The 24,969-nt window shown below is 44.1% G+C and overlaps 1 protein-coding gene across 1 annotated transcript in view; it reads right to left on the bottom strand.

The window, feature by feature from the left end:
* Nucleotides 1–24,969, bottom strand: part of LOC121272102 (reelin domain-containing protein 1-like) — a 65,827-nt gene that overhangs the window by 18,630 nt on the left and 22,228 nt on the right. The window contains exons 4-5 of the mRNA XM_041178592.1: nucleotides 1,769–1,991; nucleotides 705–874 (exon numbers count right to left, since the gene is read on the bottom strand). Of these exons, the coding sequence (XP_041034526.1) occupies nucleotides 705–874; nucleotides 1,769–1,991 (393 nt within the window). The remainder of the gene's footprint in view (nucleotides 1–704; nucleotides 875–1,768; nucleotides 1,992–24,969) is intronic.

The following is a 24,969-nucleotide window of genomic DNA, read 5'->3' as shown; positions in this document are numbered from 1 at the left end:
TGCCTGTGCACGTAACAATATCGACAGAGCAAAAAGAGAGGCAGCATGGAATTGTGCTTTTGGAAAGATTCAGACCAGAGCAGACCAGACCAGAGTTGGAAGTTATCCAGCTGAACTAAATAAACAAGGGCCCAATGGCCTTACAGCTTTCCACCACGTTTCACTTGAATTCTCTATGCAAACAGTTGTCTATCTGTGAACCTGCTGAAAGTTTACATCCAATGTTAGAATGTAAGTGTGAACCTCAATCAGTCACATGCGTCAATCACATCTGATACATCTGAGAGCTGGCTTGAGAGGAGTTTTTGATGCTGGGGCCAGGAAGAGTTATTCATGCATGGTGTTGCTCATTGTTAACACTTTGATATCAGTTCATTTAAATAGAACATAAGGAAGTAAAATTCCTCTTTTAGTGAAAACTGGGAAAAAGCTGGTTTTTTCCCTCTTTGGTAATGAATGTGCTGCCAAGTAAAATATATTCTCTGAGGTTTTGTATTTCAAAGGATCCTGGTTTCATTACTAGATTACAAAGGAGATACAAGCATTTTCTTGTTTATTGTTAAAAGAGATATTTCAGGCCCAGATTATTGTTACCAATGAAGGAATTTGCCTTAAAATGTTTTAACTTTGTCAGTTAAATGACACCAGCAATTCCGTACTTTAATAGCTCATTATTATAGTGACAGAAGTAAAATGTGCTGTACCTTCAGTAATGGGAACAGTTCTTCCTGAGGTGCTGTTATACACAGATGCGTGGAGTGTTTCCTTTAATTCCTCATTCCTTGTCGATATGGAATAATTCTGTTTTTGGTCAGAGATGAGACCAGACTCAATTCTGGCCCAGTAAACAAAGTATGACTGGACAGCTGAAACACTGTAGGTTACAGGAAACAGAAGTCACTGATTAGAATGTGATCTCAGGGGATGCCATCATTTCAACGCTCATTAATCCAGAGGGAAAATATCTCAGCAAGCAGCACCATCAGGTAACTGTAACATTGGCTGTGTACTCAAACTGGAATCGCAAGTGGGAGGTGCTGAAACTTATGGACTGGATTTTCCCGAATAAGTCCCAATCCTGATGTCAGCCACAATTCCAGGCCAGGAACCTGGAAGTGGCCTTGGCACTCTCATAAAATGGCCTCTAAATGGGTCTGAATTACCCCAGTTGGCTGCCTGACTCCAGCGCCGTCTCCATTGGGCCAGAAAATGTAGTTACATGACCCAAAGCATTGCAGTTCTTAGCACCCACCTCTTAAACAATTTCCCATCAGGAGTCAGACCTTTTGCCTTCTGACATGGTCATACTTGAGATGCTGCTCATAGCAGTCACAATGCTGCCCTTCAGAAAGCTTATCAGAAATGTAAAGGTGCCCAACGAACATTGTACATAAATATATCTTTATTCTAACTTCCTTTACTGGAGTCAAGCTCACCATTTTTAAGGTACAGTATCTGACTCTAGTAAGCCATGTTTGAATCTTTGAACAGGTGAAAGCTGATGTCACGTGAAGCTAAGACTTCAACAACATTGGCATGGTTCAGTATTTCAGTACTTATAGACTCCTGGTCGGACTCCTAACCCTGATTCACAATTTGCCATGGACATGTTTCAACATTAATGGAAGATGAATTTGTATTTTCATTGATCTCCACAAAGGCCTCTCTACTTTTGTCAAGGCCTCTCTACTTTTGCTAATTTTCTTTTTATAAGTTTTGAATGTTGGACATTTTCTATTTGTGTTTTAAGGTCATCAGCAATAATTACAAAAATTTGATGTCCCCAGTGAGTTGGTCTGGTGCTTTCCAAACAAAGGAGAGATTTCTTTTCAGTGACTTGTCTGAGTGGGTCACGGTATCTCCATCTTCAGAACACTTCAGTAGTTTGGATCCAGAGGAAATGAAAATGAATGTCCCAGCCACGCGGTCATCAGCCACTCGGCGAGCCTGCATCAGGAAGCCCATGAAGTCGCGTGTGCTCCTCACAGTCACTGTAAAGTATAAGAGACATTCATCAATGTTAGAAGAGGAGCAAGCAGGCTTTTTCCTTCACTACAGGAGTTACTCTCAAAACACACAATACTTCAGTTGGGTATGCTCCAAACCATCTTCCTTTACATCACCCCTCTTTAATGGGTTTTATATTTTCCCCCATTCTGCCTCTATCTCAGCCCCTCCTCTTCGCAAACTTTCATTCAACTCTAGGCTCAGTTTCTCGAATGCCCTCCTTGCTGGGCTTCATCTTTCACCCGTTATAAGCTCCAACTTATCCAGTACTCAGTGGTCGCAGTCTGTTCTGCATTAAATCCTGCACAGAGACTGAAACTGGCTCAATTTCCCAACACTTTAAATTTAATATCCCCATCAGCATCTTCAAATCCCATCATGGTCCCTCTCATATGTGGTGTTTCAGAGAAATCCAACTAAAGGAAAAGCAGAGACATTTAGCCTATTCGTCTATGCTGGCTCTTTGTTAGAGCATTCCAAAACTAACCCCTCTGACTGATCTCTCCCTATAGACCTGAACCTTGGCCTAATATCCTTCCAAATTTTCATTAAACAGTTCAATGGTCTCTTCTTCCACCAATATGTTGCAAACCATTCCATGCTCCAATAGCCTTCTGAATTTAAAAAAATATTCCAACTTCTTTCCTCACTCTTGGTTATGATTTAAATCAACAAACTCTCTTCACTGAAATAGTGTTTCAATATTTAGTCTATATAAACTGTTCATATTTGTACAACCCTGTATTAAATCAGTCCTTAATGCTCCAGTGGAAAAAGAATCCAGTTTCTCACTCCCTATATCCATGGTTTCCCATCCCCAGCATCATACTGGCAAAACTATTATGTACACTCTCTATAATGTCCTTTCTATAATATGTTGTCCAAAATTACACACAGAACTCTAAATGTGACCCCACCAATGTTTTATACAAATTTATCATTGCTTCCTTACCCTATGGTCCTATTTATAAAACGTAAGACCGTGTTTCCTTTTTTTCAAAATGTTATCTACCTGTGCCCATACTTTCAGGAATTATATATTTGAACACTGGATCCCTCTTTTCATCCACATTCTTCACTCCCTTCCTATCAAGTCTAAGGGGAGAAAGGAAAAGGAGGTGGGGTAGCTCTACTAATAAAATATGAGATCAGTACAATAGTGAGGAAAGATCTTTTTTTCTGATGATCAGGATTTAAAATCATTTTGGGAGGAGATAAGAAATAACAGTGGAAAGAAGTCATTGGTGGGAGTGGTTTATAGGCCCCCTGAGAGTAGCTGTGCTGTGGGACATAGTATAAATCAAGAAATAATGGGGGTTTGTAAGAAAGGTGCTGCGATAATAATGGGTAACTTTAATCCTCAAATCAAATTGGAAAAGGTAGCTGGAAGAGGAGGTCATAGAGCGTATTCGGGACATTTTTTTGGAACAATACATTCTGGAAACCATAAGGGAGCAGGTTATTTTAGACCTGGTAATGTGTAATGAGACAGGGTTAATTAATGACCTTATAGTAAAGGATCCTCTAGGCTAGAGTGACCATAACATGATAGAATTCACATTCAGTTTGAGGGTGAGAAATGTGAGTCTAAAACTAGTATCTTAAACTTAAATAAAAGAAATTACTAGGGTATGTAGATAGAGTTGGCTAAAGTGGACTGGGAAAATTTTTGAAATTGGAGTATGAGAGAAAACTATCAAGAACTGTACATACAGTAAAAACTTCTACAAATATATAAAAAGGAAAAGGGTAGTAAAAGTGACCGTTGGTTCCTTAGAGGGTGAGACTGGGGAATTAATATGGGAAACGAGGAAATGACAGAGATTTCAAACAAGGATTTTGTATCCGACTTCACAGTAGAAGACACAAAAAGCATCCCAAGAATAGTAGAAAATCAAGAGGCAAAAGGGAGGGAGGAATATAAAACAACCATGAATGCTAGAGAAAAGGTAATGACAAAACTAATGGAACTAAAGGCTGACAAGTCCCCTGGACTTGATGGCCTGCATCCTAGGGTTTTAAAAGAAGTGGCCACAGGGCAATTAGGCAGAACTTAATGCCTTATCCTGTGGAAAATTTGGAAGCAGGGGCATTAAACCAGGCAGGAGGGGGGTGGGTGGGGACCCCGCTGCCTTCCCAACTCTACCTTGATTAAGTCCTTGGTGGGAAAACTCATGGACAGCCTTCCTGCCCTGCTGCCAATTGAGGCCTTTAAGTGGGCACTTAAGGGCCTCATCCTGCCACTGCTGGTATTAAGCCAACTGCAGGTGTGGTGCTCACTATGAAACGAGCATGACAAACAAACCTGTGTGGGGTGGCTTGAGGGCTCCTGGGGGGTGGTGGGGAGGAGGCTCATTCAAGACCCTCAGTTCCTGATCAGGTAACACAGCATCGGGAAGGAGGATGCCAGCTGAGAGCCACTCCCTGCCCTTCCTGCTGACCCCATGCCTCCACAAACTTCGCCTGCGACCTGCCCTCCTACCATCATTCATCTGCGACTTGGGATCCAATGGCAATATTAGGCCTTGGATGGGTGCTGTACAGGCAGCAGCCTCCCCATCCTAGTGGCACCACCTGCAATGACAGCTGCCGGACTCTCTATGGCCTGCAACTCTAGGCCGGCAGAACATCTATCTCTGGAGTCTTGGATCCCATGGAAGGTCTGCTGCTGTCCAGTTAAGTGCCTGAGTAGTGCTTAGTTTGGCAGGCCTTCCCTAGAAGTGGTGATGCAGGGCTCACTGGCTCTTCAGCTGGCAGGCGAGACCCCCTTCGCCTCCATTACATAGTGCCCAGTGGATGCATTGGTTGTAATCTTACAAAATTCCCTAGATTCTGGGAAGGTCACAGTAGATTTGAAATCCGCAAATGTAACATCTTTATTCAAGAAAGGAGGGGAACAGAAATCAGCAAACCATAGGTCAGTTAGCCTAACATCTGTCATTGGGAAAATGCTAGAACTCATTATTAAGGGGCTAATAGCAGGACATTTAGAAAAGCATATTGCAATCAGGCAGAGTCAACAAAGTTTTGTGAAAGAGAAATCATGTTTGACAAATTTATTACACTTTTTTGAGGATACAACAAGCAAGGCGATAAATGGGAACCAGTAGATATAGTGTATTTGGATTTCCAAAAATATTTGGTAAGGTGCCACATAAAAGATTACTGGAGAAGATAAGAGCTCATGGTGTTGGGGGTGACATATTAGCATGGATAGAGGATTGGTTAACAGGAAACAGAGATCGGGATAAGTAGGTTGTTTTCAGGATAGCAAACTGTAACTAATGGAGTGCCCCAGGAATCAGTGCTGGGGCCTCAACTATTTATGATCTGTATTAAAGACTTGAATGAAGGGTCCAACTGTATAGTAGCCAAGCTTGCTAACAATACAAAAATGGATAGTAAAGCAAGTTGTGAGGAGAATAAAAAGGGTCTGCAAAGGGATATAGATGGATTAAGAGAGAAGGCAAAGGTTTGGTGTTTAATGTGGGAAAATGTGAGGTTGTCCATCTTGGCAGGAATAGAAATGCAGAATATTAGTTAAATGGAGGGAAATTGCAGAATGCTGCAGCATAGAGGGATCTGGTTATACATGAATCACAAAATGTTTGTATGTAGGTACAGCAAGTAACAAGTGAAGAGGGCACTCAGTAGAACGGATATCTCTACCATACAGCGTTAACTTCACTTTATTACAATTACACAGCTCTTCCTTAATGCTTTTTCCTGTCTGGTTGAAGCTCTTTAAATACAAAGCTGAAAAGAACTTTAAGAGCTTCCTTCTCACTGAAGAGGCATGAGGCCAATCTACATCAAACAACCTGCTCTGAAAACTCAGTTCACATTTTGACAGCTAGGACAAATTCCACCACAGCAGCTGAGACAATCCACAACATTCTAAAACAATCAATAGCGTTCTAAATAAATCAACCCACAACAATCCAAAAAAGAAATGTCAATTTGCCCTATCTTCCAATGTTAACAGATCCTTTAAAAAATTCTAGGATCTGCATCCAGATCAGCACCTTCACCAGAAGTTAATCATTTCTTCCTTGGGCCACATTTGTCTGTGCACCAAGTTTCACTGAAATCCATCCATTAGTTTTTGAGATATATTGTTTTCAAAAAGGACAAACAAATGGGGCAATGGAGTATAAAAGTAGGGAAGTCTTGATGCAACTGTACAGGGAATTGGGGGAGTCCGAACCTAGAGTACAGTGTATGATTTTGTTCTCCTTACTTAAGGGAGAGATATACTGGCATTGGAAACAGGGCTGAAAAAGTTCTCCAGGCTGATTCTTGGGATGAAGGGATTGTCTTATGAGGAAAGATTAAGCAGGTTGGACCTACACTCATTGGAGTTTAGAAGAATGGGAGGTGATCTTATTGAAACATATAAGATTCTGAGAGGACTTGACAGGGTGGATGCCAATGGGAAGTTTCTCCATGTTGGGGAATCTGGAACTAGGGGGCACAGTTTCACAATAAGAGGTCTCCCATTTAAGACTGAGGTGAGGTGGAATTTCTTCTCCCAGAGGGTCATTAGTCTTTGGAATTCTCTACCCTGGAGAGCAGTGGAGGCTGGGTCATTGAATACATTTGAGGCTAAGTTAGACAGCTTTATGATCTACAAAGGAATTGAGGGTTATGGGGGGCAGGCAGGAAAGTGAAGTTCAGACCACAGTCAGATCAGCCATGATCCTACTGAATGGTGGAGCAGGCTCAAAGGGCTGAAATGCCTTCTCCTGCACCTACTTCATTTCCCTCTCAAAAATGTATTAGCCCACACTTCTTCATGTTAATTGCCACCATAAATTTCAACTCCTCCAAAACTCTGTTGCCCATTTCCCATCCTATATCAAGTCCCATTTATCTAACTATGGCCTCACTGAACTACATTGCTTCCTTATTCCCCAGGTATTAAATTTAAAATTCTTATTCTCTATGACGTCCACCAGCCCTAAAATCTCTTTGTCTCATTTTACCGAATTGTGCATCCTTCCTTTCACCCAACCATTAGCAGTGTGGTACCTAGGTCCCTCACTCTGGAAATCCCTCCACTTCCCCTCCTCTAAAGCCCTCCTCAAAACCCACCTGTCTGAGCAAGGTTTTGGTCACACCTCCTAATATTTCTTTTGGCTTAACATCCATCTATATTAAAGGTGCTACCTAAATCAAAGTTGTTGATGTTTTCTTCCTGAAGTATTTGACTGTTGGCTGGATCTCCTTATTGTCAGTAAATTGTGTTGCCAATAGCCAAGACCAAGTCAACTATATATACAAAATCTATACAAAAAGCAGACCCAGCTTTGATCCATAAGATAGTTTAAAGTTGCAGCCTAACTGAGGCAATGGTGCAGCAATGTATGAATTGATGGGATTAAATTGAACAAAGGAAACTGGAAAAACAAATCAGGAAATAACAATTTTTAAAAATTCATTCATTCATGGGATGTGAGCCGTGCTGGCTGGGCCAGCACGTATTGCCCAATCCTAGTTGCCTTTGATGCAACTTTGATGGTGGTGAGCTGCCTTCTTGAACTGCTGCAGTCCATGTGGTGTAGGTACACCCACAGTGCTCTTAGGAAGGGAGTTCCAGGATTTTGGCCCAGTAACAGTGATATATTTCCAAGTCAGGATGGTGAGTGACTTGGAGGGGAACTTCCAGATGGTGGTGTTCCCACCTATCTTCTGCCCTTGTCCTTCTAGGTGGTAGTGGTCATGGGTTTGGAAGGTGCTGACTAAGGAACCTTGGTGAATTCCTGCAATAAAATACTCAGCAATAAAAGTAGCTCAGAATGTTAGCCTACTCTGTGAGTTTCTGAATGGCCATAAATGACCAGTGGAAGGGTTAATATTTGTATCGTTATTTCCTACATCCCCTACTATTATTGTAGGTAAATTTAATTATTTTCTCAGTTATCAAATGTTCCTGACCACTGTATCATCTTTCATTACCCAAAATCAAACTCCAAATAAGACTAACTATAGATCATAACTTTAACTCAATGTCACTTGGGGTCAATTTTCTTTTGAGCTATTCATTCCATTGTAGTAATTATAGTTTGGGGAAATGTAGGACTGTAGCTTTAAGAATTATCCTGTGTTGTAAAATCACATGAGCTGTGTAAACCAATGTGTTAGTAGCACTGGGAACCTCTACAATGGAGTTCTTCTTTAGTTAAGGAGTTTGATGCACACATGTAGTTGCTGCTGCTGGCTTGTAAATAAAGTTAAATATTTCCACTAAGAAAAGTTGTTTAAAGATCCATTCTATAACAAACTGGTGATGAGGATAAATCAGATTCGGTTCTGTCCAGCGATTTTGAGTTTCTAAGTTCATTAAAAATAAAAGAAGATATACTCATCCGAAATGCCAGTTTGGCAGAATTGATCCCTTTGAGCCAGCCACAGATTGGTCTCAATATATAGAATGTCTTGTGTTCTTCTTTCAAGCAAACAAAAATATGGGGAGGAAAAAAGAGCGATTGTCCTGAGCATTTGTGGGAGCAAGACCTACAGTTTAATTTGGAGCTTGATGATCCCCAGTGCCCCAGATTCTAAGACTGTCAGTGAATTATTAGACCTTGTTAAGGGACATTTTCAACCCAAGCCCTCAGCCACAATGCAGAGGCGCAGGTTCAATTCATGGTATAGAGCCCCAGGGGAGTCAAATGCTACTTACGTGGTGAAATTGAAATAACTAACAGAATATTGTGATTTTGGTGAAACCCTGAATGACATGCTCACAGATCGTTTAGTATGTGGCATGCGGGAAGACACTGTTCAGTGAAGTGAACAGTGAAGGCTGAAGTGAATCTTGATTTTAAGAAAGCGTTAGAAATAGCGCTGGCGATAGAAAGCGCTGTAAGGAACTTACAAGTAATTCAAGGGGCGCAAAAAGGCACTGTTCTCCTAGTCTGGTCAGCCGAAAGTGGCGTGAAAAGCTGGGACTCTGCGGCAAAGCGGGAAACAGCCCCTGCTAATCGAAAAATGTGAGGAAACAGCTTAGCAACTAAATTGAAAAATAACTTTCATCGACATGGAAACAACCAGTCTTCTAATGATTGGCAAATTTTAAAGAGTAGAATGTTATTTTTGCCACAGAAATGGACACATAGTGAGACAGTGCAAAGCGAGATTTAAACAGGCCTCCAAACAACAAACGAAGTCTAATGAAGTCTATAGTGTAGAAGAGCCAGATACAACCAATTCAGACATTAATTCATTATTCAACATTAAAGTTGGGAAGACAGAGCCAATATTTGTTACAGTGTAAGTGAATGGTAAACCATTAAAAATGAAAGTAGCCACAGGTGCTTCCAGCACTGTAACCGAGAACACACTTTCGGATACTTAAATAAAGGTGATCAACAATTAAATTTGGAACAAACATCTGCCAAGTTGAAAATATACGCAGGTGAAGAAATCGAAGTAAAAGGTATCACCAGAGCAACTGTTCATTATAGGCACCAATCAGCACAGCCACCAGTGATGGTATTGGAAGGCAGAAGATCAAGTGTTCTAGGTCAAAATTGGTTGAGGGAAATTAGCCTTGATTGGTCAGTGAAATTTCAAAAAAAAAACTGGAAGAGTCCTTTCTTGAAAAAGGAACAAGGCAAGGTAGTTCCGAAAGATTCTAGAGAGTCCAAGGACAGCAACACGATGGAAAAGGAGCATGTAAGCATTCAGCAACCTGAAGAAATAAAGACTTTCTTAAACAATGACATGGAAGAACAACAGAAAAAACCCAAAGAGACTCTGCTGAATGACAGAGTTCAAGATGAAGTGTGGGAACTTCGCAAAGTAAAGGAAACCCTGTTGAAAGACCTTCACACACTACAAGAATCTCTCAGGTCAAATTTTGTGCCTCTAAAAAATTACGAAGAGAAATACAAAGAACTTAACACCTTTCTGAACAAACTTAAGAACTAGTTGGAAAAGAATATGCAGCAATGCTCAAGCTTCTGGGAGGAAGCCAACAGATAGAAGATGGAGACAGAAAAGTTGAAGAATCAGCTAAATGAAGCAAAAGAGGCTTTGAAAGCAAAAGTTGAAGAGCTTTCCAAAATTTGAGTAGAGAATGAAGTCATGGCTAGCTCAACTAATGAATTTTGACAAGTTGAGATTGCATCTGAGAGAAATCTGGCCATCAGTGAAGTCAAAAAGAAGGCCGAGACTAAATTCTGTGGTAAAAAGGAGACACATAGGAAGAGGATGCAGAATTACTGATGAGGTGTTGTCTTCATACAAGATTAAGCCTAATACTTCCCAATTTGGAGGAGAAGACAGAGAAAAGCCAAGGGAACCAAAAAGCAACTCATGATTTGCATAGGCGTTAGCGACAATTTACTGCTGGAGAAGCAGTACATGTAAGGAACTTTGGTGGAGGACTGAACTGGTTACCTGGTAAACTCTGTGACCGGACCATTGTGGTACCACGCGGAAGTTATCACCCGTAAGCATGTGGATCATTATAAAGAAGGGAGTTACCCCAACAAAATGGTTCCACCTGTAACCATTGCTGAAATTGTGGTTTCTGTTGAAGTTGCTCAACCAAGAATATTCATGCCCACTGTCTCTGTCAGAGTGGAAGACACTGAACTGCATGTGCCTAATGAGGTACCTAATGTTAATGCGGTTCCAGAGAATGTGTTTCCTACAAAAGAATCGGAAGTTGTGAAGCTGCGACATTCCACATGGGTCAGGATTCCACTAGAAAGACTGAACTTATAATTTCATGACCTGTGTAAATATTGTAATGTCATGAGATAAATATCCTTGTAAATACAACATGTACAGAAAAGTTAAAGGGGGAGGAATGTAGAAATTATAATTTTGGGAAATGTAGCACTGTAGCTTTAAGAATTATCCCGTGTTGTAAGATCACATGATCAGTGTAAACCAATGTGTTAACCATGCAGGGAACCACGACAAGGGAGTTCTTCTTTAGTTATGGAGTTTGATGCACACGTGTAGTTGTTGCTGCTGCCTTGTAAATAAAGTTAAATGTTTCCATTAAGAAAAGTTGTCTGAAGATCAACTTTATAACACCCATTAAGTTTTACATTTAGCTGTAGCACCCTCTCTCATCCTGAAATCCCCCTTTTACAGCACATAAAGCCATGTGCTAGCCATAGTCTGCAATCTCTTACAGTCCACCAGCTACATCTAGTGGCAGGAAATCATTATTACATAGGCTTTCATTTTGGTGCAATTCATTTATTAAAATATTAAATAATGCTTAATTATCATTTTGCATCTCATTTTTATCCAAATAAATTTATTTTGAGAAGCGCTTTTTGTAAGGATTTAAATCTCTGGTGATGAGGCTGACACATTAAGAAACTTTCCATCAGCTGAAGCCCTCATGCCCAGTAATGCTCAGGGTGCATGTAGTTATGGGCTTCAGGCTTCCCTGAAGAGTTACAATCTAAAGGTACTTTTTATACCCACTATTTTGATTTGGGCCTGAATTTTTCAAATGGTTGGGGTTTGTCTCCGCCAACCAATTTATATCCCGCAGCCATTTTACACTCCAATGTGCGCTGATGGGCAGCAGACAGGGCTTCCACCCCTTCACTTGGGGGTAAGACCCACCTTAGAGAGCTGCTGGCCAATCTGATTGGCCGGCAGCTTTCCCGTCCTTGCAGCAACAGCGCTGCAGTTGACAGAAGAGACGCTGAACCAACCAGCCTGAGACAAAGGACGGAATTGTCCCAGGTTTGCACTAAGTGAGGTGGTGGGTGGGAAAAAGAACATGTTACTCTTCGGCCACAATGGTGGATTTTCACGCTATATGGTCCCATCCTGCCTCATTAATCATGCATTCCCGGGAAGCACGCGGTTTTGATGTCAGGCGGGCACTCATACACCCACCACACCGTCACCTCATCACTTCCTCACATTGGGCACCATTTTTATGCACATGTTTCAGTGCTTCCAGCCCAGGACTGCTGCATGGAAGACATGGTCCTGAAAGGCAAGAAAACTGTAGCCCCTCCTCTGGTTTAGTGACACGTCTCTGCGAGGGCCTTTTAGATGCTGTGGCGGGCGGCCCTGATGTCCTCTACTCCCACTCTGGCCGCAGGATGGACAGCAACATTACCACTGCAGCTTGGGAGGCGATGGCAGCAGTGGTCAGTGCCAACGCCCTTCAAAAGAGGCCACCCAGTGCCGAAAGAGGATGAATTATCTCCTCTGTTCCACCAGGGTAAGTCACTCTTCTCATCACTCTCAACTCACACACTCACAAACCCATCACACATCCACAAGGCCTGCACTCATTGCCGGTTCAAGGGACATCACCATTCATCCTCTCACACACCTTCATTGTTCTCATCCCATCCATGGGACCACTCACCAGCCACCCGCACCAGGCATACTTATCATCTGGCCTGACAGGTGTCCCGCTTACATTGTCTCCACCAAGCTGGCACACAACAAAAGGGAGAAGTCACAGCCTCATGGAGGGTTACCTGAAATCAAGGTTCTCATGGACTTTGAAAACAGAGCCATCCAGCTGGTTGGCGAGGATCTGGACCATTCCTGTGCTGACGGTGAGGTCGGCAGTGCTCTACCAAGTGAGGATCCAGCAGTGCAACATCTATCAGACAACCATGCTCTGACTAATGTGTCCCATATGCAGTCCCCTGCCATGCACTAATTGTCTCTATTTGCTTTCGCAGGGACATCTGGGAAACAGCCGAGGGAGTCCCTGACCCAGGGCCTCCAATCAAGCTCCGAAGACACCTTGGAAGAAGAAACTGAAGGCATCCTCTTTGAAGTCCCATCGCAGTGTTCACCCATGCCCTCCACCAGCATAGAGACACACACTTCAGTGGGACCTAGCCTCGGGGTCACAACCTGGTGAGCACATCGCACTGCCTGATCCACAGTAGGCGGTGACAGGGACTTCCCAGGTGTCCAGCACTCGGACGACTGCTGGAGGCAAGGAATCTGCTGAGTCCAAGTCAGATGACAAGCCTCTGGACTCAGTCATACCTCAGTTGCTGGAGCTGCAAAGACAAGCTCAGGAACACCGGGAAAGGATGTCCGCTGCACTCCTCAGATTGCAAAGCATGATGGAGGAATCCGTCTGCCCTCAGGCTGAGGTGATAGCGCCGGCATGCCAACGCACTGAGGTCAACACTGGCAGGATGGCAGCTGCCCTGGAGACCTTGGTCCAGGGCGTTGGTCCTGCACTGCTGCGTGGGCTGAACTCCATCACTGACACCACAGTTGGCCTCTAACAATGTTAATGGGAGAGGGGTGCGGGGCAGCTAAATCTCACTCCAGCTTCCCTTTTCTCCTCAAGGAGTCAGCCAGGGGCCCTCGGGCACCATTAAGGAGGAGGATCAGCAGATGCAGACCCTGGGGCCATCCATCCAGGCGACACTGGGATTGACCGGCCCATCCGAGTGCCCTCTTCCTGTGACCCCAACAGCTCCAGCTCAGCTCCGCAGGCCAAGGAAGGTGGCACTGCTACACAGCTGGTTCCCGAAAGCAGGCCGGGGCCCTAAAGGTCTCGGCCCTCCAGAACATCAAAGTCATCACAAACAGGGTGTAGTAGTCAGCGGGCTCCGCTGTGGGTGGCCAGGGAGCACCAAGACATAGCGGCAGGGTTAGGAAGGTTAGAAGGCGTTGTGGCACAGCTGGGCACAGGTGTTAATCACTTGTACATACTGTTCACTATTGTAAATAAACTCCCAAGAATGTCTCCCTGCCTATGGCTCCTTGTTCTGATGAGCAGTATTCATGTTCAGATGTGAAACCTTGGTTCTTGCACAAGATGAAGGCAGGTATCTCAGTCCAGGGCCCCTTACCTGTGCTTTGTGCAGTCTTCAGTTCAAAGTGATGATCTGGCCTCACACTCCCTGGACACATTAGTGATGCCTGCACCTTGATGGTGCTTGTCATTGCTGCCAGAATGTCATGGGCATCATAGAGTTCCATCATTCTCTCTGTGTGCTCTCAGCACCTTTGAGGTGGGGCTGCCTCCCCCCCATCTCTTCAGCACCTGTGACCAGTGACGCTGTGCTCCTGAAGGGGACAGGTGCTGAAGGCGGACAAAGGATCAGGTGCATTTAATGTTTCATAGCTGCATCTCCATGATATGACCCTGATCTGCCCTCAGCCAGACAGCAGTCAGACATTCACAGAGGCTATGTGAAGATCAATGGAGTGTCCTCACTGCATGTCATCATCATCCTCCTGGAATTGAGTGACTATTAGAGCCCCCATTGTGTCTCCATGACAGGAGCCTTATTAAAAAGAGTATGTGCATGTCAACATCATCGTCCATGAACCTAGCAGCAATCTAGCCTACCTTGTCTAGTCAGTGCGATGACATCATCGCCAGAATCCTCGCCTTTGAGGACCTCATCACTCTCATCCCCGTCGACGTCCTGCTCATTGGAGGAGAAATGCAGCTCCTCCATCTCTCCATCAGCCAGCTCCTCTCCCCATTGGAGCACCAGGTTGTAAAGGGTGCAGCAGGCAATGATGATGCATGATACCCTCTGTGGGCTATATTGCAGGACTCCACCAGGCTGGTCCAGGCACCAGAACCTAATTTTCAGCACCCTGATGGTTTGCTCCATCAAGGTGTGAGTTGCAGCATCAGCCTCGTTATACCTTCGCTCTGCTGCAGTCTGAGGCCGCTGCACGGGTATCATCAGCCACATCATCTGCGGGCAGCCCTTGTCCCTGAGGAGCCAACCCTGCAGCCACTGTGGACGCTGGACTATGTCAGGGATCTGAGACCGACTGAGAACGTAGGAGTCATGGACACTCCCTGGAAATTGTGCACAGACCTGCAGGATGCATTTGTGGTGGTTGCACAGCAGCTGCACATTCAGCGAGTGGAAGCCCTTGCAGTCGACATAGTTGCCATGGAGATCTAAGTGCCACGTGTGTGCAGTCGACTGCACCCTGCACCTGTGGGAAACCTGAGATCTGGGCAAATCCAATTGCTCCTGTGGCCCGGGCGAATTGCACAAAGTTATGTGCCTTCGCAAATGTGGCATCCGTGACCTCATGGATGTATTTGTGGGTGGAGGCTTGTAATATCCCACAGGGGTCACCTGTGGAGCCCTGAAAGGAGCCACTGGTGTAGAAATTGAGCACCACTGTCACTTTCATGGCCACTGGCTGTAGATCTCTCCATGTCCCCATGGCACCAAATCCCGCAGTAACTGGCAGATTTGACCAACCAGTTCCCTAGACATGTGCAGTCTTAAGCGACACTGGTTCTCAGTCATTTGCAGGAATGAAAGGCGGCATCTATAGACCCTGGGTCCAGCTAGGCGCCAACCAGTGATGGCTCACTGTGGTTCTTCAGCAGCGTGTGCAGGAGCCCCAGCCACATCTTCTTCCTGAGGGTGATGCTCCTCCCTTTGCCCAGCCAGGCATCTCCGTCACTCTCTTCCCCTTCATCTCTGCTTTCAGTAAGCTATGAGGCATACAGCTAGGTCACCAGGCTCCATTCTCCCAATGTACTTCTGATGCAGGATGAAAGAGAGAGATGCGTGGGTTAGCTTGGGTGTTCTAAGACCCTCTCTTGGTTAAGTGTGAAGGCTCCTTAACACATCCCAGAGAGTGCTGACCGCCACTTGGATGGCCAGAGTTTAATGCACTGCATGGCTGCCCAAAACCCCACCCACCTACGCTCCACTCCACTCCGCAAACGGCAGCAGTTTTGGACTGCATGCTGTGCCCTCAGCTCAGGTGCATACATTCTCCTAACCCGCATTGCAAGGCTGCACTGTTAGCTTGAACTATGGGGTGAGATATGCAAGGGCTGTGAACGCTTCCACCAGTGACTGCTCCATGGCCAACTTTAGCAAGGAGATTGTACAATGTGCCCAGTCGTCTAGTTGTTCTGCAGTCCATTAAAACGCTCATTAGTTTGCAGTCTGTACCCGAGGGGTGAAAAACTCTGGAGCACTTGGTGGCACTTTCATGCCTCTGCGTTCCTTGAGTGGCAGATAAGCTGGAGGCCCAACTCCACACGTCACTGTGGCTGCATCTGAACTGTCTCAGCTGCTGAGGAATGGTCACTTTATACAAGGTCTCCCTAATGCGTGGCCACTTCCCTACCCCAACTCACCACATGTGCTTGTGCACTACCATCAACCACAGTGCATCCTTACCCCCACCAAAGTCGCCTCAACCGCAGTGCACCCTTGCCCCCCCCAACTCGCCTCAGCTGTAGTGCTGCTCTTGCCCTTCCCCAAACTTGCCTCAACCACAGGGCAGCCCTTGTCCCAGCATCACACTGTCAGCCAGCTGAGGAAACACAACTTGCCTGCGCCCTCACCTGAATGCACAGTGCCTCAACCTTGAGGTCCAACAGATGATCCAGGCGAGCGCTGCATAACGTTACTGTGCACTGCCCTCCGAGCTCCCCTTGAAGTGCAGCTCGCCAGCTGCATGCTTTATAAATGCTGATTGCACGCTGACGTGCTTGGTGATCCAGTGTGCGGGCATGATCCTAGTGAGCTGGGCTTATAACGATATGCAAGTGTTGCCTCAAACCCCTACCTTACATCATTAATGGCCTAGCAATACTGAATATTTACACCTGTTAGGAACAATGTATAATTTTTAAGTTGAGTATACATATTTGTGTGTTCAGTAAAGTAAAAAGGGTTTCAGTTTCATGTAGGTTTGGTATGAGCCTTGGTGCCTAGAAGTCTGGGTGGACCTGAGGCTGAAAAGTCAGTCTTTTGGATTTGCTTATGTACATATTTTTGCACTTTTAATGATGTTTTACAACCCCTGAAGTTAAAGAGATGGGTTTAAAAGGGGTTAGAAGTTTAGTGATTTTGTAAAAAAACACAAAGTAGAAAAAAATTGGGCTGTTGCCTAGCGACGCTGGTCAAGAGACACAGGGACAGACAGAGAAGAGTTCAGTATGTGTCAGAGAGTGAAGACGTTGATTTTTCAGCTCTCTGAGAAGAGAAAAGCACAAGGCTAGTGGGACAGTCATTAACTGAGGAAGTGGCTGCAGAGATAGTGGAGGCCTTGGTCGAAATATTCCAGAACTCATTGGATCCTGGGAAGGTCCCAGCAGATTGGAAAACTGCTAATGGGTGACACCCCTATTCAAGGAGGGAAGGAGACAAAAAGCAGGAAACTAAAGACCAGCCTAACATCTCTCATTGGGAAAATGCTAAAGTCTATTATTAAAGAAGAAATAGCAGGACATTTAGAAAAGCTTAACGCAATCAAACAGAGTCAACATGGTTTGTGAAAGGGAAATCATGTTTGCCAAATTTGCTAGAGTTCTTTGAGGATATAACAAGCAGAGTTGACAAAGGGGAACTGGTAGATGTAGTGTATTTGGATAACCAGAAGGCATTCGATAAGGTGCCACATAAAACGTTATTGCACAAGATAAGAGTTCACTGTATTGAGGGTAATGTATTAGCATGGATTGAGGGTTGTTTAACACAGAAGACAGAGAGTCAGGATTAATGGGTCTTTTTCAGGTTGGAAAGACATAACTAGTGGAGTGCCACAAGGGTCAGTTCTAGGGCCTCAATTATTTACCATCTATATTAATGACTTGGAGGAGGGGAAAGACTGTATCCAAATTTACTGATGATACAAAAATAGATGGGAGTGCATATTGTGATGAAGACATAAGGAATCTGCAAGGGGAAATAGGTAGGTTGAGTGAGTGGGCAAAAAGTTGGCAGGTGGAGTTTAATGTAGGAAAGTGTGAGGTTGTGCACTTTGGTAGGAAAAATCAAAAGGCAGACTATTATTTAAATGGAGAGAGACTCCAAAATTGCAGCACAGAGGGATCTGGGTGTTCTTGTGCATGAAACACAAAAGGTTAGCATGCAGGTGCAGCAAGTAATTAAGAAGGCAAATGGAATTTTGGCCTGTATTGTTGGGGGTTGGAGATTAAAAATAGGTAAGTCTTGTTACAACTGTACAGGGTGTTTATGAGGTCACACCTGGAGTAATGTGTACAGTTTTGGTCCCCGTATTTGAGAAAGGATATATTAGCATTGGAGGCAGTTCAAAAGAGATTCACTAGACTGATTCCTGGGGTGAAGGGTTGACTTCTCAAGAACAGTTAGACAGGTTAGGCTTTTATTCATTACAGTTTAGAAGAATGAGGGTTGATCTTATTAAAATGTATAAGATTCTAAGGGGGCTTGACAGGGTAGATGTTGAGAAGATATTTCCACTAGTGGGGATTCTCGAGCTAGGGGATGTAATTACAGAATAAGGGGACACACATTTAAAACTGTGTTGTGAAGGGATTTCTTCTCTCAGAGGGTAATGAATGTCTGGAATTCTCTACCTCAGAGAGCTGTGGAGGCTAGATCACTGAAAGTATTTAAAGTGGAGATAGATAGATTTTTGAAATATCGGGGAGTTGAGGACTATGAGGAGCTGGCATGAAAGAGGAGTTAAGGCTTGGAGCAGATCAGCCATGATCCTATTGAATGGTGGGGCAGGCTTGAGGGCCGAATGGTCTACTCCTGTTCCTATTTCTTATGTTCTTATGAATAGTCAGTCATAGGACTCAGTCTCCTGATCAGTTTAGCAGTTTTGCTACCGAAACCATAAGAACATAAGACCATAGGGGTAGGAGCAGAAGTTGGCCATTCAGCCCATCAAGTCTGCTCTGCCATTCAATTAGATCATGGCTGATCTAATAACCTTCAACTACACTTTCCTGCCTTTTCCCCATAACCCTTGATTCCCTTACTGATTAAAAATCTGTCTATCTCAGCCTTCAATACTCTTAACGACCCAACCTCTACAGCCCTCTGCGGTAAAGAATTCCACAGATTGACTACCCTCTGAGAGAAGAAATTCCTCCTCATCGCTGTCTTAAATGGGCATCCCCTTACTCTGAGATTATGCCCTCTGGTCCTAGACTCTCCCACAAGGGGAAACAACCTCTCAGCATCTATCCTGTCAAGTCCCCTAGGGATCTTATATATTTCAATAAGGTCGCCTCTCATTCTTCTAAACCCCAATGAGTACAGGCCCAACCTACTCAACCTCCCCTCATAAGAAAATCCCGCCATACCTGGGATCAACCTAGTGAACCTTCTCTGGACTGCCTCCAATGCCAGTAGAAACAGTGAATTAAAAGTATTGGGAAAACCATATCTTCACAAAATGGATTTTTTTAAAATATGGAAACACATTCCATTATTTGGACATTTGGATGCTGACCTGGAGTTTTTTTTAAAAAGGTCATAAATTCATCTTGAAACTGTCAACAAGCAGGTCTTTTTCAAGAAATCACCTGACCCAGCCTGGTACTTGAGGAGGAGTTGTTTATTTGTTTTGAACTGTAATCACATTAGTTGATGGAGGGTGGAGGCGGGGGGGGGGGGGGGGGGGGGGGGGGGGGGGGGGGGGGGGGGGGGGGGGGGGGGGGGGGGGGGGGGAGGGGTGGGTGGGTGGGTGGTGGTGGTAGGGGGGTGGGTGGGGGGGGGAGGGTTGGGGGGGGGGAATTCTGGAACTGATAAAAGCATTGGTAAGTGATTTACTGGAAATCACATGGCAGAGACAAGCTGTAAGTTTTGAACCTGTTCTTTTGTGAATTGGGGAATAAGCTGAGCAGGAAGGCTACCCAAACTGACTCTCTCTGCCTTGGCTGAAATCCTATGTGTAATTATAAACCTGCAGCCAGAGAATTCTCATCTGAGTGTAACTCATCTGCATTCTGAACCTGCAAAGCTGAGACAGTAAGAATTGGTCCAGCGCTATATTCTCCTTTGTGCCGAAACTCCATTGGTGAGAACCTCCAGACATCTACTGGGACCAGCACCTGTCTTCATACAAGGGAGTCCCAGATCAACAGCATTGAGACCCTGTGAAGTTTATCCTTTACTTTTATAATGCCTACCCTCTAAAGCCTATCTCTGCAGACAGACCTTATCTGTTTGTCCTTTGTTTGTGTGTATGTGTGTTTGTGTGTGCATGGGGGGGGATGGGGTGGTGGAGGGGTTGCTGGGGTATTTTTGAAAAGGATAGTTATACTTCCAGAGTACAGTTATAGGTTAACCAGCTCTTGCAGCTTATTTTTTTAAAAAGTGGTTCTGTTTATAATAAATCAATCCTTCAGAGTTTATTGTAAGAAGCCCAGTTAAAAGCTATTTTATTCTGGGTCTTACAGTAGCAAACATAAATAATTGGCCATTTTAGTGAGTGAATTAAACTTTTAAACTTATGGTGCGACTGGCGGAGTAGTGGGGCTAGATAAACTGTGCACTCATCCCATCCTGGTTGGTTATTTTTGGGTGCCTCGAGAATAGATAAGAGTTGGGTGAGAAGCATCAAATGAATGCTCATGAATTCACCAGAAGGAAACCATTGCAGGTGTGCCAGTCCCAAGCAAAGAGCCTTTGTGTCAAGCTAGTGGTAACTCTTCACTAATTTATGTGCCTGTCAAGGTAGTGCTGGGTAAAGAAACATTGGGAAATTGAATCAACTTCTTGTGTTTGTATTGAGACCTTTCCAACCTTGTTGTCTGGTACAATATAGTCCATTTTTCTAGTTTCGTAGAAATTTTATTCTTTGAGTTAAAAGTTCATCAGCAGACTCCTAAGAATTTGTTCAGTAACTTTTGTCCACAGTTTCTAAATAAAAAGTTTGGACCTATCAAGTCAGGCTTCACTCTGGGATTTGACTTGTCCAGCTCAGTTGGGATTGTAACAAAGCTGTAAAAACAGACATCAAACTCGGAGAAGCGGCTCACATCTAAGCATAAAAATGGGCAGAGCAGTGAATATAATTAATGCAACAGTGACAAGTGAATAAATTCACAGCAGCACATCTTCTGTACATTGTCATGAGCGTGAAATTCTGTGTATTTCTTCAAAATCGTTTAGCACTTTAAACTGATGCTGATATCAGTGCATTGTGAGCAGTCTAACAGAATAAAAGATCCCCCTACAGCTTTGACGCTGCAAAATGCCACACACACAGGGTTGTTGAATATGGGGGTCAGGTGCCAATGTCTATAGTGGGGGAACAAGGATGTCCAACTGACAGAATCTGAGAGCAGTACTCTGCCACTCCAAGTAGAGGAGATAGAAGTCAATCAGGCCAAAGAGCTAAAGGACAGCCAAAGTTCTCAATCAGTGTCCCATATTGGTAACATTTTGGGCCTACTGCTGCTCAAACTCCTTCAATCAGCAAGATTACCTTACAAAGTGCTCCCCTTGTGGCTCAGAACCACACCTGTAATTGCTGTCATCAAACATAGGCACCAGAAAGTCTACCAGAGGAATATCTGGTGAGGTTCCCAGGATGAACTGGAACTTCCCCAAATTGCTGCTAGGCGGAGGTGGAGGATGCGCCCATTCTCTCCCAGGTTGGAATTCTGTTTGGCTTTGTTAATGAGGCAGAAACTCATCTGATCTGGGATCTATTCAAAACCCAGATGCCCCTGCCCAGCCTGCACAAAATTCCAGCCTGAGCGTCATTAGAATTTCTACTTGTGTATACCTGCACCAGCAGCCAGTTCCCTCCCACCCACTGGCAAGTTCCCACCAGCAGAAATACTGACATTAACCTAATACAAAGAGGAAGAGGAAAATCTGGTGACAAGGAAGACTCAAATTTTACTCATGTTGTACTATGGTCCTCAAAAGTCAAGGGAAATTAAATGAAGGAGCCCCCAAGAACAAGCACAGGTATATGCAATTAATTCATAGCAGTTTAGTGTAATGCAGGCAGTATGCCAACTTCATGCTGCTCTCCATGATAATGATTTCTGATCCAGCCAACGCTAACCCCACTGTACACATCATCAGGCCCAGTATCATTACTTGCTAGCACTACTTAAAGCTAGCCTGTACTAGTTAAAGCCAACCTACACCTCTTAAAGAAAAGATGTATAGTGGTTGCTGGAGTTGGTGAGATCTTTGAGAATAGTGTTGTGCAACAATCAACAATGGCTGACCACAGGAGAGATGATACATCAAGAGTTTTGAACATTGCACTTGGGGTCTTGGTGGAAGAGGTGAAAAGGAGGAGAGATGTCCTATACTCTCTGCGCCCTCCAGACATATGATCAATAGGAAGTGGGAATAGATAGTCACAGAGGTCAATGTCAGGGGTTTAGCCCCAGAGAAAAATGTTTTAAAAATTTTCCCAACTCCATCCACCCACAGGGCGATCTATAACTTGCTCTAATGTTTAGCTTTCACAGAACGCTGAACCTTGTTCTGCTATTAACACATTCTGCTATCTTACCTTTATGCCATTATTAGCACCTTCTTTAGTCTTTAACACTACCATTAACACTCCCTTTGTCCTGTGTCCATGACATCTTTATCAAATCTCTCCTGAGTTCCAACCTATCCCTGATCTTCTATTTTGCTCCACTTGCTCCAACCACCCCCCCCCCCCCCCCCCCCCCCCCCCCCCCCCCCCCCCCCCCCTCTTCAACAGTATAAAATCCATCATATTTCCGCCACTCTTCAGCTCTGAGGAAGTAACACGGACTCAAAATGTTAACTTTGTTTCTCTCTCCACAGATGCTGCCAGACCTGCTGAGTTTTTCCAGCATTTTCTGTTTTTATTTCAGATTTCCAGCATCCACAGTGTTTGCTTTTATTTACATAACAAGAACTAACTGGAAGGGGAGAGGTATGGCTACATGTTCTAACCCACGTGAAGCAGACTGGTGACATTATGGGAAGAACCATTGCAGAGGCCGTGGTCAGCAGAAGGGCTGAATGCATTGAAGATGATGGTATCATCATAAATAATCATCCTTCTCACATTCCATTTTCCCCACATTCCACAGTCCCTTCAGGCTGCAGCTGATATAAGCATGCACTTCTTAGTTGTCCTCTCCCCTCACTACAAGCCAACAACAACTTATATTTATACAGCACATTTAATAAATGTCCCGAGGTGCTTCATTGGAGCATTGTAAAACAAAAGTATGACAATGAGCCACCTAAGGAGATATTAGGTCAGATGATCAAAAGCTTGCTAATAAATAGGTTCTGAGGAATGTCCTAAATAAGAAAAGTGAGGTAGAAAGGCAGAAAGATGTAGGGAGATGAGGCACCAAAGGTGTGGTCACCAATAGTAGGGCAATTAACATCAAGAATGCTCAAGAGGCCAGAATTAGATAAGCGTGCATATCTTAGAGGTTTGTGGGCCTGGAAGAGATTACAGAGATAGGGAGAGGCAAAGCCAGAGGGGACTTGAAAACAAGGATGCAAATTATAAAATCAATATGCTGCTTTACTGGGAGACAATGTATGGCAGTTTGCATGGAGGTGACAGCTGAATGGTACTTGGCATAAGTTAAGACACGGGTACCAGAGTTTTGGATAACCTCAAGTTTGCATTGGGTGGCCAGCCAGGAGTAGATAGGAAAAGTCAAGTTTAGAGGTAACAAAGGCGTGAATGAGGGTTTCAGGCAGCAGAAAAGCTGAAACAGGGTCAAAGTCGGGCAATGTCATGAAGGTAGAAATTGGCAGTCTTAGTGATGGTGTGAATATATGGTCAGATGTTCATCTTGAGGTCAAATATGACATCACATTGCAAACAGACAGTTTTAGTCTTAGCCTGTTGCCAGGAGAGAGATAAAGTTGGTAGCTAGGGAAGGGAGTTTGGAGTGAGAACCAAAAACAATGGCTGCAATCATTCCAACATTTAATTGAAGGAAATTTATGCTCTTCCAGTAGTGGATGTCAGATAAGCAGTCTGATAGTTTAGTAACAGTGGAGGAGTCAAGAGAGGCAGTGGTGAGGTAGAGCTGGGTATCATCAGAATACATATGAATACTAACTACATGTAAAATCTTTTGATAATGTCACCGAGGGGAGCATGTAGTTGAGAAATAGGAGGGAGCCAAGGTTGGATGCATGTGGGAGGGTCACCAAACATAACCGTGCAGTAACAGGAAGAGAAGCCATTGTAAGTGATTCTCTGGCCATGATTAAATAGATAAGAATGGAACCAGGTGAAAATAGCCAAGCTGGATGCCAGTGGAAAAGTGTTGGAGGACGATGGTGCAGTCAACCATATCAGAAGTTGCAGACAGGTCACATGGGATGTCATTTGTGACTTTGATAAAAATCAACTTGGTACTGTGGCAGACACTGAAACCTGATTGAGCCTGATTCAAACATGGAGTACCAGAAGCAATGAACATGGATTTAGGAGGTGACAACATTTTTAAGGGCTTTGAAGAGGAAAGGAAGTTGGAGATGGGGCAGTAGTTTGCAAGGGTGTTGGGGTCAAGGGTTGGTTTTCTGAGGAGATGGGTGATGACAGCAGATTTAAAGGAGTGAGGGACAACATCTGAAGAGAGAGAACCATTTACAATAACGGTTAACATGGGGGCCAAGAGGGAAAATTAGATGATCCACAGTTAAGTGAAAATTGGATTGAGGGAGCAGGAGCTGGGTCTCATGAATAAGATGAGCTCAGAGAGGACAGAGGGGAGATCGGAGAGAAACTTGAGAAAGATATGAGTTCAGGGCTAGGATAGAGGGGAACTTTATAGCAAATTTGACCTGGTGGGCGAATGTGTTATAAATATGATGTTTATAAGATTGTTATGTTTTGGGACTATGTCTTTAATTTAGAATAAATTGAAGTGGGTCATATGATCTGTTCTGAAATTTACCTAACAACAGGACTGGGTGACATGGGTGTTAAAGCTTAAAGGGAGGTCCGGGTTGTTTTGCTGGAAAGAAGGGGTAAGGTGTTCACACTTGGAGACAATGGTAGCAGCATCTGCATTTAGAGTGGTTAGACTGCTCATCTCCGAAGTCTCAGGAAGGTGTTGAGAATGTCAGGTTGTAACCAGTTATGCTTTAAACTGTCCATTTACTTCCAGTTGGCATCTAAAGAATGGCTAATCCACATTTCTACCTGGATTCAAGGCCCATGTGATTCATGTTGCCACAGAGATGGGCTTTGAGAGGGGAAGGGTTTCTAAAATATCCC

The sequence above is a fragment of the Carcharodon carcharias genome, chromosome 1, assembly GCF_017639515.1.
Source record: "Carcharodon carcharias isolate sCarCar2 chromosome 1, sCarCar2.pri, whole genome shotgun sequence".
Lineage (NCBI taxonomy): Eukaryota > Metazoa > Chordata > Chondrichthyes > Lamniformes > Lamnidae > Carcharodon > Carcharodon carcharias.
The sequence above is the reverse complement of the archived record's forward strand: the minus strand, read 5'-3'. Positions and strand labels throughout refer to the sequence as shown.